The following is a 16,288-nucleotide window of genomic DNA, read 5'->3' as shown; positions in this document are numbered from 1 at the left end:
AAGAGTACTTTATAATCTCTTAGCAAAGGAAACGGTTTATGGCGGGTTTTGACAGATTTCAGGTGTGCGGGATCTACGAAAAACAATACACTAGGGAAAGCAACAACTGTTAATGACACACACCCAGAAACAACACTTCAGCCAGGTAGGTTTGTCCGTTAGGTTGGGCCTACTTTAAATGCACTCTTAGTGGAACCTAAGAAAAATCTAGGATGTCCACAATGAATATTTTAATTTTAGTAGTTTTAAATGGAGAGACACATTCCAGAAGTTATGTAACAAACACTTGAGGCCCCTCTTTATGCCAATTTTACAAAAATGAAAAGGAAAGATGATATATAAATGACAAGGCCTAATAAAATGACTTTTGATATTATTTTTTCCATCAATATTTTTCCCCCTTTGGATAGGTAGGATCTAACTCCTCATTCGATGAAATCTGTCAACCAAAGCAAGAACCTGATACCAGCTTTCTAGTTCCAGCTTACTCTTCCCTAAGACTTTCCTCAGCACCTTCCCATCATCTTTTCTATACCATAAAAGTAAATCCTACTTCAGCCTTCAATTTGCAACCCCAAACTCAACAATCAGCCTAGTAAGTTATGGTAGAAACCCTCCAAGGGACTCTCCCTACAAAGAATAGAAAATTTCAGGGGCTTCCCTGGTGCCTCGGTGGTTAAAGAATCCACCTGCCAATGCAGAAGACACTGGTTCGATCCCTGATTTGGGAAGATCCCACATGCTGGGGAGCAACTAAGCTTGTGCACCACAACTATCGGGCCTGTGCTCTAGAGCCCATGAGCCACAACTACTGAAGCTGGCCGACCTACTGCTCATGCTCTGCAACAAGAGAAGCCACCACAGTGAGAAGCCCGTACACCTCCACTGGAGAGTAGCCCCCATTCACCACAACTAGAGAAAAACCCTCACAGCCACAAAGACCCAGCACAGCCAAAAATAAAGAAAATTGCATAGCAAACGTTGTATTCCTGTTCATAAGGAAAACAAACTTTTTTTTTCCAAGAAAAACCTAGATTCATTGTTGAATGTTACAGATACTTTGTCTCTCAGTCACCTTTGGAGGTAACTAGAGATTTTTCTTTGGAGGCTGCAATAGAGGATTGTTGGCTAATAGGTCAGCTATAATATGTGAAGGCGTGTGTCCTGCAATTAAATGAGAGGAGTTAAGTGACAGTATATCTTGATTTGCATGGTGGCTGCTTCAGTATACACATTTCAAAATATCTTGAGCTGTGTGAAAAAGTCAAACCTGGAAGACTTTAAGATTTACTATCAAACTGTTTTTTACTGCAAACAAGATAGTATGGCAGAGGCAAAGCAATAAGCCACATACATGTATAGATAAATGTAACTGAACTGAGATACCTAAAACAAACCCACCTCATATGGGCAAATTATTTTTTTAAGGACACTAGAGCAATTCAATGGGAAAAGGAATATCATTTTAATAAATAGTGCTGAAACAACTGGATATCTATGTAGTGAAAAAGCCTGCAATCCTTACTTTGCAATATACACAAAAACTATTTTGAGTTGGACCATAGATCAAACCATATGAACTAAAACTGTAACATTCTATAAGAAAATACATGAGAATATTCTGTGACCTGATAGTAAGCAAAGGTTTTCTCAATATGACACAGAAAGAAATAGGTAAAAAAATACAATGATAACAACTTTGCTGTATTATGGATATAATATATCCATATAGCAAAAACAACTTTTTAAACAACATTAAAAAGTGATCTCATGAAATATACCATACGTAAGTAGAAAGGCAAGTTACAATGGAGAAAAATAGTTACAAAAGATATGACAAAGACTGTCTCCAGAATATATAATGAACTCCTACAATTCAGTACTAAAAACTGAAACACCCATTTTTAAAACAGGCCAAAGCTTAAATACACTTCAGAGAGAGGAAGATACAGTAATGACCAGTAAGCACATAAAAAAAAGTGTTCAATATCATAGATATTAAAACTACATTGAGATACCTCTCCACTCAGTAGCATGGCTAAACTTATAAAGTCTGAAAATATCAAATCTTGGTGAAGATGTGGACAAAACCAGAATTCTCATCTGGGAATGTAAATGTTATAATCACTTTGATTTGACAATTACTTATACATTTAAACATAAATTTACATAAATATCCTTCTGTTCCCATGTTTTGCTGGAAGTTTTATTTTCATTGCAGATTCAAAGGATTCCTTAATAAGAAAAAACACTTGTTACATACAAGTTGATGAAATAATCAATTTCAATATTTGGAAGAGGATTATTTAACTTAATTTCAATACGCAGTCATTAAAAGAGAAATAGAAACAACAGAGAAGAGTAATAGCACATACATCACCAAATTGGGCCGACCAACATCCAGACTTAAACAGTGTGCTGGGAAGTCCCGAGTAACAGCAATCTGGAGTCCCAATTAGGAGAAGGGCAGTGCATTCACTCCCCAAATGAGACTTCAAATTGCCGTTTCCAGGGCTCCCGCTTATGATCCCAGGCCACAAACTGATGTAATCAGTTTACATGGAAAATTGTAGCTCTGGTTTTACTATAACATTTTTACAATGCTGTTTGTGTCACCTCGTGAGTCATAGGATTTCGTTAAACCCCGAGCAAGTGGCCGGACCTCCAGGGGCTCAAGGATTCCAAGACTCACCCCCTTTTTTCTCTGAAGTACCGCTTGATTTGCTTTGCTTGCAGACAGGCACAGAATCCAGGCAGGTTAGAAGCAAATTCAGAGGCCTGCTCTCCTGCTTTGAAGCCTGAACAAGACTTCCTCTGATTTCCCTAACATTGCAGAAACAGTTCATTTAGATATTCTTCCAAGAGAAATACACATGTTCATACAAAAAGAAGTTGTAGCAAGAATGTTCATAGCATTTTAAAAACTATTTTATATTGAAGTATAGCCGATTAAAAATGTTGTGATAGTTTCAGGTGGACAGCAGAGGGGCTCAGCCATACATATACATGTATCCATTCTCCCCAAACTCCCTTCCCATCCAGGCTGCCGCGTAACACTGAGCAGAGTTCCCTTTGCTATACAGTAGGACTTTGTTGGTTATCCATAAATACAGCAATGTGTACATGTTGATCCCAAACTCCCTAACTATCCCTTATCCAAATTCTTCCCCTCTGACAACCATAAGTTCATTCCCTAAGTTTGTGAGTCTGTTTTGTAAATAAGATCATTTGTATCATTTCTTTTTTAGATTCTACATATAAGTGATGTCATGATAGTTCTCCTTCTCTTTCTGACTTACTTCATTCAGTATGATAATCTCTAGGTCCACCCATATTGCTGCAAATGACATCATTTCATTCTTTTTTAATGGCTGAGTGATATTCCATTGTATATATGTACCACATCTTTATTCATTCCTCTGTCAAAGGACATTTAGGTTGCTTCCATGTCTTGGCTATTGAAAACAGTGTTGCAATGAACATTGGGGTGCATGGATCCTTTTGGACCATGTTTTTCTCCAGATATAAATAAACTGTGGAAAATTCTGAAGGAGATGGGAATACCAGACCACCTGACCTGCCTCTTGAGAAACCTGTATGCAGGTCAGGAAGCAACAGTTAGAACTGGACATGGAACAACAAACTGGTTCCAAATAGGAAAAGGAGTACATCAAGGCTGTATATTGTCACCCTGCTTAGTTAACTTATATGCAGAGTACATCATGAGAAACGCTGGGCTGGAAGAAGCACAAGCTGGAATCAAGATTGCCGGGAGAAATATCAATCACCTCAGATATGCAGATGACACCACCCTTATGGCAGAGAGTGAAGAAGAACTAAAGAGCCTCTTGATGAAAGTGAAAGAGGAGAGTGAAAAAGTTGGCTTAAAGCTTAACATTCAGAAAACTAAGATCATGGTATCTGATCCCATCACTTCATGGCAAATAGATGGGGAAGCAGTGGCTGACTTTATTTTTGGGGGGCTGCAAAATCACAGCAGATGGTGATTGCAGCCATGAAATTAAAAGATACTTACTCCTTGGAAGGGAAGTTATGACCAACCTAGATAGCATATTAAAAAGCAGAGGCATTACTTTGCCAACAAAGGTCCGTCTAGTCAAAGCTATGGTTTTTCCAGTGGTCATGTATGGATGTGAGAGTTGGACTGTGAAGAAAGCTGAGCACTGAAGAATTGATGCTTTTGAACTGTGGTGTAGGAGACGACTCTTGAGAGTCCCTTGGACTGCAAGGAGATCCAACCAGTCCATCCTAAAGGAAATCAGTCCTGGGTGTTCATTGGAAGGCTGATGATGAAGCTGAAACTCCAATACTTTGGCCATCTCTTTGGAAAAGACCCTGATGCTGGGAAAGACTTGAGGGCAGGAAGAGAAGGGGACGACAGAGGATGAGATGGTTGGATGGCATCACCGACTCAATGGACATGAGTTTGAGCAAGCTCCGGGAGCTGGTGATGGACAGGGAGGCCTGGCGTGCTGCTCTTCATGGGGTCACAAAGAGTCAGACACGACTGAGCGACTGAACTGAACTGAATAATTAGCAATGTTGAGCATCTGTTCATGTGCCTTTTGGTCATCTGTATGTCTTCTCTGGAGAAACATCTATTCTTCTGCCCATTTTTTGACTGGGTTGTTTGTTTTGATAATGTTAAGCCTCATGAATACTCATGATTAACTTTTTTTTTTTTTTCATGATTAACTTTTTAATGTGAGTTTACATTCATATACCTTGGATCCCCTAAAGATTAAATTAACAGGAGAGCAGCAGGATGAAGCAACAGAGTCCAGAAAGCTGACAACAGAACTGAAGAGCAAAAAGAACTCCACCGTGAGCCAGAAAGTAAAAAGCCAGGCTGTAAGGAGAAATGTATCTTTCCTGGTTCAGAAAAGCTGGTTTCTGGGCTGAAATGCATTTTTAAAAATGTCTAGAATCATTCTAGTATTAAGATCCCAAACCCAGCTAAAAAAAAATTTCTGATCCTACTTAAAAACATTTGAAGCCAGTGGAAAACTGAATCTAATTAATTAAACAAAACCAGCCCAACTCGAGAAAGACATGTTAGATTGAGTGAGCCGTCCACACTAGAGGCCTGATAGAAAAATGAGTATGTTCATGTTGTTGTTGTTCGGTGGCCAAGTGGTATCCAGCACTTTGCAACCCCATGGACGCAGCACACTGGGCTTCCCTGTCCCTCACCACCTCTCAGAGTTTGCCCAAGGTTCATGTCCATCAGTGACACCATCCAACCATCTTATCCTCTGTTGCCCTCTTCTCCTGCCTTCAATCCTTCCCAGCATCAGGGTCTTTTCCAATGAGTCAACTCTTTGCATCAGGTAGCCAAAGTATTAGAGCTTCAGCTTCAGCATCATTCCTTCCAGAGTATTCAGGGTTGATTTCCTTTAAGATTGACTGGTTTGATTTACTTGCTTTCTAAGGGACTCTCAGGAGTCTTCTCCAACATCACAATTGGAAAGCATCAATTCTTTGGCACTCAGCCTTCTTTATTGTCCAACTCTCACATCTGTACATGACTACTAGAAAGACCATAGCCTTGACTATACAGAACTTTGTCAGCAAAGAGATGTCTTTGCTTTTTAATACACTGTCTAGGTTTGTCATAGCTTTCCTGCCAAGAAACAATCATCTAATTTCATGGCTTCAGTCACCATCTGCAGTGATCTTAGAGCCCAAGAATAGGAAATCTGTCACTGGTTCCACCTTTTCTCCTTGTATTTGCCATGGGACCAGATGCCATGATCTTAGTTTTTTTTAATACTGAGTTTTAAGCCAGCTTTTTCACTCTCCTCCTTCACCCTCTTCAAGAGGCTCTTTAATTCCTTTTCACTTTCTGCCATTAGGGTGGTATCATCTGCATATCTGAGGTTGTTGATATTTCTCCCAGTGATCTTGATTCCAGATTGTGACTCATTTAGCCCAGCATTTTGCATGATGTGCTCTGTGTATAAATTAAATAAACAGGGTGATAATAAACAGGCTTGTCGTACACCTTTCTCAATCTTGAACCAATCAGTTGTTCTGTACAGGGTTCTAACTGTTGCTTCTTGCATATTCATACCAGAAAGTAAATATTTACTTCTGTCTTTACACTGTCAAACACACTGTTTGGCACATATATTAATAAGTTACTGGAGGCACAGTGAAGCAAAAAGTGACATATAATCAAAAGAAAAAGGGATGACCAATTTAATGGACATGAATTTGCGCAAACTCTGGGAGATAGTGGAGGACAGAGGAGCCTGGCATGCTGCAATCCAAGGGGTTCAAAGAGTTGGACATGACAGCGACTGAACAACAACAAAAAGACAACTCTCAGGCGGCCTTGATGCTGGACTATTACACAAGGACTTGAAAATAGACAAAGACGTGTTAAATGACCTAACAAACAAAAAAGTAGAGTAAGAAAAAAATGTGAATCACTGTAAAGAAAGCATTAAGTTTTCAATGATAAAGGTACATGTGCATGCTCAGTCACTCAGTTGTGTCTGACTGTGTGACCCCATGGACTGCAGCCTGCCAGGCTTCTCTGTCCATAGAATTTTCAAGGCAAGAATACTGGAGTGGGTTGCCATTTCCTTCTCCAGGGGATCATCCTGACCCAGGAGTGGAACCTATCTCTCTTGTCTCTCCCCCATTGGCAGGTGGATTCTTTACCACTGAGCCACTAGGGAAGCCCCAATAAAGGTACATGGATATGGCTAAATATGAAAGGGTTATGTCATTAATGAACTTAGAAAGGCATGAATTTGTCTCATTTTTTATGGGATATTCTCCCTCCTCCTTGTCCCTTTAGGAGCACTGCCTCTTCTCTAAGTCAAGAAGAGGTACTCAGCTGTCCCCTCTACCCTTTGAACATAAAAGACACTGTTAACCCTTTTTCCTAGGAGCCTCTCTAGGGAACTCCCTTGTTCAGACCAGGAGAATCAAGACCCATAAACATTCTGGTTGAGAGATATGATCACTTCATCTCTGGGACCATGGAGTCTGTTTTGGGGTAGATTAACAACTTCCCTGGTGGCTCAGATGGTAAAGCGTCTGCCTGTAGTGTCAGAGACCCAGGTTTGATCCCTGGGTTGGGAAGATCCCCTGAAGAAGGAAATGGCAACCCACTCCAGTACTCTTGCCTGGAAAATTCCATGGACTGAGGAGCCTGGTAGGCTACAGTTCATGGAGTCGCAAAGAGTCGGATACAATTGAGCAACTTCACTTTCAAATGGTTTTTATTAACTTTCTTCTCTTTCTTATTTTGTTAATTAGTACTAAATGTTTCATAGGCCTTCCTTTCCATCTTCTTTTTTTTCCTTGAAATCTTGGAGGTGGAACAAGAAGGAAGAGATGCAAATCTTAGTGAGGCCTTCTCACTGAGCATGATGGCCAAGGAGAAGGGCTCTGCCTGGGTCTGAGTGCTGGGTCTCATCCTCTTAGTGGTGGGACCCTTAAAAGGTTAGCTCGGCCTTTTACTGCCTCACTGTTTTCCTCTGCAACAAGAGGGTGGTAAAATCCTACACTATGTTTCAGAGTTGTTATGTGGACTTATAAATTATTACATAGTAAAGCACTGAGGAACGGTGCTGGTCACACAGTAAAGCTCCAAGAAAGCTGTCATTTTTGTTATTATTATTAAGCCTTTTATTCCCACTTCTAACTATACCACTGCTGACTTTCAACATTCCCTGGAATAAATTAAGGATGTCTAATGGTTTGGTTGGCCCCTTCTCCCACGTATTAGTGACCAGTATCTGGAAAACTGGTTACTGGTAAGGTTTGATAGTGATCTAACTGAAGTGCAGATAGCTCAGCAGCGAACTGGATCAGACTTTATCAAATTATTGGACTTCTATGCAGGCATAGTGATTTTTCAGCTCATGGTAGAAAATCTTTTGCACATGATTTCAGGAAGTGCTTTTAGTATACAACCAGACTTGTTGTTTAGTCGCTAAGTAATGTCTGACTCTTTTGCAACCCCAGGGACTGTAGCCTGCTAACTCCTCTGTCGATGGGATTTCCCAGGCAAGAATACTGGAGTGGGTTGCCATTTCCCTTCTGCAGAGGATCTTCCCAATCCAGGGATTGAACCTGAGTCTCCTGCATTGCAGGGGGATTCTTTACCACTGAGCCACTAGGGAAGCCCGACCCACCAGCAGTGCAGGAGCCAAATCAGACTTACCCAAATATAAGAAAAATGCAAGTATGTATCAGTGACCCCTTCTTTTTTGTTGTTCTTAAGGAATCAAAGTAGGAAATTTTAATTTACCTGGAATTTGTAGATTTCCTCTTTCTTCTGTTATGAATGGAGTATCTGTAGCAAACCAGCACACACTCTGAAAACAAGTAGATAAAATCTGATTTAAAGGAATTCTATTTGAAGTCTTTGGAAAACTACCAATGCAGTCAGGACACACAGAGCCAGTTCTAGAGAGAGGCTCATTGGAAGGAAACTAATTCTCTGCCTTTGCCCCTCAAGGCATTTGCCAATTCTTGGCAAGGAACAAAAGGCTGAGAAGCTGGGTAGAACGCAGATGCTAAACAGCGGGGGGAAAGTAGCAGCACTTTGGGTAATCTCTTGGGGTCAGGGATGGGGAGTTCAGTTCAGTTCAGTTGCTCAGTCGTGTCGGGCTCTTTGCGACCCGATGGACTGCAGCACACCAGGCCTCCCTATCCATCACCAACTCCCGGAGTTTACTCAAACTCATGTCCATTGAGTCGGTGATGCCATCCAACCATCTCATTTTCTGTCATCCCCTTCTCCTCCTGCCTTCAATCTTTCCCAGCACCAGGGTCTTTTCAGATGAGTCAGTTCTTCGCATCAGGTGGCCAAAGTATTGGAGTTTCAGCTCTAAGATCAGTCCTTCCAATGAATATTCAGGACTGATTTCCTTTAGGATGGACTGGTTGGATTTCCTTGCAGTCCAAGGGACTCTCAAGAGTCTTCTCCAACACCACAGTTCAAAAGCATCAATTCTTGGACACTCAGCTTTCTTTATAGACCAACTCTCACATCCATACTTGACTACCGGAAAAACAAAATAGATGGGCAATGGAAATTTGCTGTGTGACTAGAACTCAAACTGGGGCTCTGTAACAACCGAGGGGTGGGAGGTGGGAAGGAGGCTCAAGCCACACACCTATGGCTAATTCGTGTTGATGTATGGCAGAAATCAAACCAATATTGTAAAGCAATTACCCTTCAATTAAAAATAAATTTAATAAAAAGAACATAGATCATGTTATAAAGGGCGAAGTCCCACACGGTAGGCGATGGAATGTGGGTTGAAAACAATTTTATAAAATGTAACAGTCAATGAAAAAAATAACTAATGAGCTAGGAAGCCAAATGTATAAGAAATTCTACCAACTCCAAACAGGATAAAAATGAGAGCCACGTCTAGGTACATGGCTGTGAAACTGCCAAAAATCAAAGGCAAACAGAAACGTCATAGAAATGTCCAAAGGAAAAAAATTTCACATTGTATTCATTATTAAATAACTAAAATACTGTAATTTCCAATCTACAATTTAGTCCCTGACAAAATATCCTTCAAAGGGAAGGTGAAATAAAGGCCTTTCCAGATCAGCAGCATACCTTCACTAGAGGAAATACAGAAGGTAGTTTTTTGGGCAGAAGTTAGATGATCCCAGAGGTTTCCCTGGTGGTTCAGACAGCAAATAATCTGCCTGCAACGCAAGAGACTTGGGTTCAATCCCTGGGCCAGGCAGATCCCCTGGAGAAGGGGAATGGTCCCCCACTAAAGTATTCTTGCCTGGAGCATTTCATGGACAGAGGAGCCTGGAAGGCTTCAATCCATGGGATCCCAAAGAGTGGGACACTTTAACTTTCACTAAGTGATCCCAAGAGAAACATGGAAATTAAGGACATGGATTGAAGAACATTGAATAGGTTTAATACGTAAGTAGATCAAATAAATATTACTGTTCAAAACTATAGTAATGAAAAAAAAAACCTATTATAATGTTGTTTTTCAGTCTCTAAGTGGTATCTGACTCTGAGATCCCATGGACTGCAGCATACTGGGCTCCTCTGCCCTCCACTATCTATTGGAGTTTGCTCAAATTCATGTCCTTTGAGTTGGTGATGCTGTCTGACCATCTCATCCTTTGCCACCTCCTGGCTCAGATGGTGGGCTTCCCTGTGGCTCAGATGGTAAAGTGTCTGCCTGCAATGCGGGAAACTTGGGTTCGATCCCTGGGTCGGGAAGATCCCCTGGAGAAGGAAATGACAACCCACTCCAGTACTCTTGCCTGAAGAACTCCATGGACTGTCTCCTGAGGAGCTGACAGTCCATGGACTCACAAAGAGTCAGACATGACTGAAAAGCGTCCGACTGTAATGCAGGAGACACGGGTTTGATCTCTGGGTTGGGAAGATCCCCTGAAGAAGGAAATGGCAACCCACTCCAGTATTCTTGCCTAGAGAATCCCATGGACGGAGGAGCCTGACAGGGTCTCAAAGAGTGAGACATGACCTGAGCTACTAACACACACCTCCTTTTGTCATCAGTCTTTCCCAGCATCAAGGTCTTTTCCAGTGAGTCTGCTCTTTGCATCAGGTGGCCAACTGTACATCAATTTAAAAACAGGTAAGTACTGCCTACCCTAAAAAGAAAATAGTAACAAGGTTGCTTATAATGAACCACTGTCACACAGATGCTAGGTGGTGTTAGTCTGTGGTGGTAAAAAAAGTTTTAACACCATTTTCCATTTCCTGGGCTTCCCTGGTGGAAAGCGTCTGCCTGGAATGCAGGAGACCCAGGATTGACCCCTGGGTTGGGAAGATCCCCTGGAGAAGGAAATGGCAACCCACTCCGGTACTCTTACCTGGAAAATTTCATGGACTGAGAAGCCTGGTAGGCTACAGTCCATGGGGTCACTAAGAGTCGGACATGACTGAGCAACTTCACTTTCCGTTTCATAGCTATGACTCTCCTTTCTGATGAGTAAATTAAACTGTGAAGTGAGGACCATGAGAATTTCTTATCTTTTGATCTACTTTGCACATTGAATACCCTCTAATGTTGATGCTAGAATATTAGTGATTCCTAATGAAAAGCAGCACATTGTACATTGTCATACACCTGTACCAGCCTGGTTTGTACCATCTCAAGTCAAATTGCTATGGCCTAGATCTTACTGGGTTCTGTCAAGGGCCATTTTCAATAGGCTTTTTGGCAGCCCAGGCAACTCTATTAAGACCTAAGTGAAAGAATAAATAAATAAATATGTTAGATTTTTAAAATCAGCACCAACATAAGGTATCCATTAATTATATTAAAGGAGATAAAATATTTTAAGGGCTGTGATAAAGTGGAAAGTAACTTGTAGATCCAGAATTCAATTGAAAACAGACATTAGTAGTATAATGTTTATAGAGATTTTTTTTTTCTAAAGCAAAAACAATCATCTGTAAATAGCAAAGTTGGGTGAGAGTGGTAGTTTGGAAAGTTAAAATTGATTTCTTGTTAAATGAAACCCCCTACATGTATCCCTACTTCAAGGGAAAGAAATCCAACATTGCTTTGCTTTGGGATATATTAATAATTATGGAATAAAAAGATTATTAGTAATGAAAAATTATTATGCTAAATTTATTAGTCAGAACATAAACTCCAGCTTTTGATTACTAGGCTCTTAGAAGAATATTAAATAGCAAAATCTGGAGAGTTCCCAAAGAGAAATGGTAAGAATCACTAGAAGTCTTAAAAAACTCATTTAAGAAAAGCCACGAAAATTGTTTTCATTGAAACTATCTTCAAGAAAATAAAAGGTGTTGAGAAAATATTATTGTTTGGTGTTTTCTTTTTTAAAAATATTCATTTATTTAGGCCACATCACATGGCTTGTGGAATTTCCCAACCCTGGAATCGAACCAGGGTCTCCTGCATTGCAGGCAGATTCTTTACCAACTGAGCTATGAGGCAAGTGTGATTGGTTGAATACACAGATATTAAATACACAGCAAAAGAATACACATATTAAAACTGGCTAGTGAGAGAAGTGGTCTTTATTGATAGAGACATCCAGAGAGAAACAGCCTTGTGTTGAGTGTGGCAGGCCATCGGAAGGCAAGGCTTTCTGGGGTTTTATAGCTACCTCCACATTCTATGTATGATTACAATTTGCCACAAGATACTCTGAGTCCTTATCATGGTGCTATTGTTGAGTCCCAGTTACTGAGATTTGAACTCTGACATCTCAAACTTTGTTTCTGCCTACATAGTTGTCAGAAGTTAGGGGTGATAGAAAGTCTTTCTGGTTTCTGAGGGGACACTCCCAGGGAACTTTATCTCAACTGTAAGAATCAAAAATACTTGTCCTCTAGTCCAGTTTAAAGCCCACTTGTTTTCATGTGTTTCCTTCATTGTTTGCTTGTTTTTAATGCTAAAATTTCTTTGAACCCTCCTCTTCCTCCTCATAGCAGCATCTGCCCCTACTTGCTGCATCTTTTCTCAATCCCAGTGGATCACCATGGTTCTTGTGGCTGATAAAGAACTCTTCAAGGGAGCGCATTGTAGGTTTCATAGTTTACTTCCTTGTAGCTTCTGCTCTTGTGATTTTTATGCTCCTGGAGGACCCTTCTTATAATCCAACCTCTTTAAACCATTATTTTGTTTTGATTCCTCTAGGTAGATGTGGAGGAGAGGCTAGTCATTGTGGATACCCAGATGCATTTCTTCTCTCTTTCCTTTTGAAGGAGGCAGGAAGAGGTTTCTTTGTGAGAAAATGCTCCAACTGAAGCCTGGGATGCATCAGCCCTCAGAGAAGAAGGGACCTTCTGAGAGGAGAGTGAATGAGCAGAAGACTCAGCCTGAGAAAGCCGGATTCTCCTCTATGTCCCACAGCGAGTAAGAGACTCTTTGTTTCAGAGACTATTATAGCAGCTTTCAGGGTCTGTATTCAAGCTATGTACCTTAACTGTAGGGCTTTCTCTTAAGACCAGCCTGGAAATTCTTTAGAGAAAAGTCTATAGTATTTTTATTATAATTACTTTATATTATTCAGAGAAATTTGGTTTTATTCGATTTAACAATGCATGTTGTTGTTGTTTAGTCACCAAGTTGTGTCTGACTCTTTTGCGACCCCATGGACTGTAGCCTGCCAGGCTTTCCTGTCCATGGGATTTCCCAGGCAAGAATACCAGGGTGGGTTGCCATTTCCTTCTCCAGGGGATCGTCCCGACCCAGGGATCAAACCTGAGTCTCTTGCATCTCCTGCATTGGTAGGCAGTTTCTTTACCACTGAGCCACCAGGGAAGCCTAGCAATACATATATACACCAAATATATGATCTCATGGATACTTGAGATTTCATGGAACTCTTCCAGTCACGTGAGTGGTGTCTCTTTTCTGCATTGATGGGAACACATAAGAATCTCCTGTTACATCATATGTTTTGATGGTGAAAAGTTGACCCATATTAATGCTGAAGAGGTGGAATTATACAGAGGCTCCTCCATCTCTACTCCTCATTCTCTCCTCTACATTCTCTTCAGAAGCTCATATCCCTGGTTTCTAGAATAGCAATTTGTATAAGCTTAATTTTTTAAACTTATTTTTTATTGAGGTGCCATCAGTTTATGACATTATATAACTTCCATGAGTACAATCTTATATTTCCACTTCTGTATGCACTACAGTGTAATTAGCTCAATTTCAAAAATAAGCTTACAAAATTGCCAAATAATGGCCTGATCACTAGATTTATCAGTCTGTCTTTAATGGCCATTTTCCTAAAACTTTTCAAAGACATTCCATTAGTGTAGAATTAATCTATTATATAATTACCTGTGAGCATTAGTTATTGAAATACTAAATCATCACTAACTTGCTTAGTGGTTGAGGATCAGCTTTGAAGGTGGTTCAGGTTTTGCTTCATACTCCATTGAATCTGTTAATATGTAACACTTAAATTTCACTGACCCAGAGAATAATGTTAGAGCTAAAATAACTTGAGAATTATTTTAGAACTGAGAACACTAAGGCCCAAAGATATAGTTGCTTGATCACAATTGCACAGTAGACTTTGGCAGAAATAATATCAAAATGCTGGGCTCTCAGTTCACAAAGCCTCCACCCACTTTGTCAAGTGCATTTAAAATTTTTATATTCTCACAATCATTCTTTTTTAAAAGCAGACTTTGTTTTTAGAACAGGAAGGTCAGAGCAAAATTGAGCGGAAAGTACAAAGAGTCCCCATCTACCTATCTTTGTCCCTGCGCATGTATAGCCTCTTCCCCTAGTATCAACATCCTATACCAGAGTGGTGTATTTGTTGATATTTGTTGCAATCAATGAAAATCATTATCACTCAAAGTCAATAGTTTACGTTCGGGTTCATTCTTAGTCTTGTACATTCTGTGGGTTTTGACATAAGTATAATGACATGCATCCATCATTACAGTATCATATAGAATGAGTGTTCACTGCCCTAAAAGTACTCCGTGCTCCACCTACTCATCCTTCTCTGCTTTCTAATCCTTGGCAAACACTGGTCTTTTTACTGTCGCTGCAGTTTTGGCTTTTCCAGAATGTCATATAGTTGCGATCATATGCTATCTAGCTTTTTCAGACTGGCTTCTTTCATTTAATAATATGCACTTAAGATTCCTCCATGTCTTTTAATAGCTTGACTGCACATTTCTTTTAAGAACCAAAAAATATTCCATTTTCTGGATGTACCACAGTTTATTTATCTGTTCACCTACTAAGGAACATCTTGGTTGCTTCCAAGTTTTCTCAATTATGAATAAAGCTACTGTAAACATTGTGTGCAGATACTGATGTGGACATAAATTTTCATCTAATTTGGGTAATCATTGAGAGATGCAGTTACTGGGTCATATGTAGGAATATGTTTAATTTTGTAAGAAACTGTCAAACTATCTTCAAAAATAGCTGTAAATAGCATTTTGCATTCCCACCAGCTATAAATGAGAGTATCTATTGCTTCACATCCTCACCAGCATTTAGGATTGTCAGTGTTCTGTATGGTCACCATTCTAACAGATGTATAGTAGTGGCTTAGTGAAAGTTAAAGCTGCTCAGTCGTGTCTGACTCTTTGTGACCTCATGGACTTTATAGTCCATGGAATTCTCCAGGCCAGAATACTGGAGTGGGTAGCCATTCTCTTCTCCAGGGGATCTTCCCAACCCAGGGATCAAACCCAGGTCTCCCACATTGCAGGCGGAATCTTTACTGTCTGAACCACCAGAGAAGCCCCTAGTAATAGCTTACTGTTTGTAGATTTTTTTTCATGATGGCCACTCTGACCAGTGTAGGTGATACCTTCTTATAGTTTTGATTTGCATTTAGTAGTAGCTTGCTCTTGTTTCAATTGGCAGTTCCGTGATGACGATGATGTCGTTGAAAAATGGGCAGAAGACCTAATTAGACACTTCTCCAAAGAAGACATACAGATGGCCAACAAACACATGAGAAGATACTAAACATTGCTCGTTATTAGAGAAATGTAAATCAAATCTATAATAAGGTATTACCTCACGCTGGTCAGAATGGCCATCATGAAAAAATCTACAAACAGTGAATGCTGGAGAGGGTGTGGAGATAAGAAAACCTTCTCACAGTACTGGTGGGAATGTAAATTGATACAACCACTATGGAGAAACAGTATGGAGGTGCCTTAGAAAACTAAAAATGAAACTACCATATGACCCAGCAGTCCCACTACTGGGCATATACCCTGAGAAAACCATAACTCAAAAAGACACATGTACCCCAGTGTTCATTGCAGCACTGTTTACAATAGCCAAGACATGGAAGCAACCTGAATGTCCACTGACAGATGAATAGATAAAGATGTGGTACATATATCCAGTAGAATATTGCTCAGCCATATAAAGGAATGACATTAGGTCATTTTTAGTGATATGGATGGATCTGGAGTCTGTCATACAGAGTAAAATAAGTCAGAAAGAGAAAAACAAATATTGTATATTAACACACGTATGTGGAATCTAGAAAAATGATACAGATGAACCTATTTTCAGGGCAGGAATAAAGATGCAGATGTAGAAAACAGACATGTAGACCCAGAGTGGGAAGAAGAGGGCGGGACGAATTGGGTGCATGTGCCTGGATGTGCATATACATGTGCATTTACACCAGGTGTAAAATGGGTGCTAGTGGGAAGCTGCTGTCCAGCGCAGGCCGCTCAGCTCGGTGCTCTGTGATGACCCAGAAGGGCGGGGGGAGGTTCAGGAGGGAGGGGACATATGAT

At 40.3% G+C, this 16,288-nt stretch overlaps 1 protein-coding gene across 3 annotated transcripts in view; it reads left to right on the top strand.

Moving 5' to 3' along the window:
• Positions 1-16,288, top strand: part of LOC122433916 (myomegalin) — a 64,445-nt gene that overhangs the window by 36,781 nt on the left and 11,376 nt on the right. For all 3 annotated transcript variants that reach the window (XM_043456984.1, XM_043456995.1, XM_043457002.1), the window contains one exon: positions 12,746-12,896. In XM_043456984.1, the coding sequence (XP_043312919.1) occupies positions 12,746-12,896 (151 nt within the window). The remainder of the gene's footprint in view (positions 1-12,745; positions 12,897-16,288) is intronic.

This window comes from Cervus canadensis, chromosome 2 (genome assembly GCF_019320065.1).
Source record: "Cervus canadensis isolate Bull #8, Minnesota chromosome 2, ASM1932006v1, whole genome shotgun sequence".
NCBI classification, from domain to species: Eukaryota; Metazoa; Chordata; class Mammalia; order Artiodactyla; family Cervidae; genus Cervus; species Cervus canadensis.
Note: the sequence above shows the minus strand (reverse complement) of the source record. Positions and strands in the feature narration are given on the sequence as shown.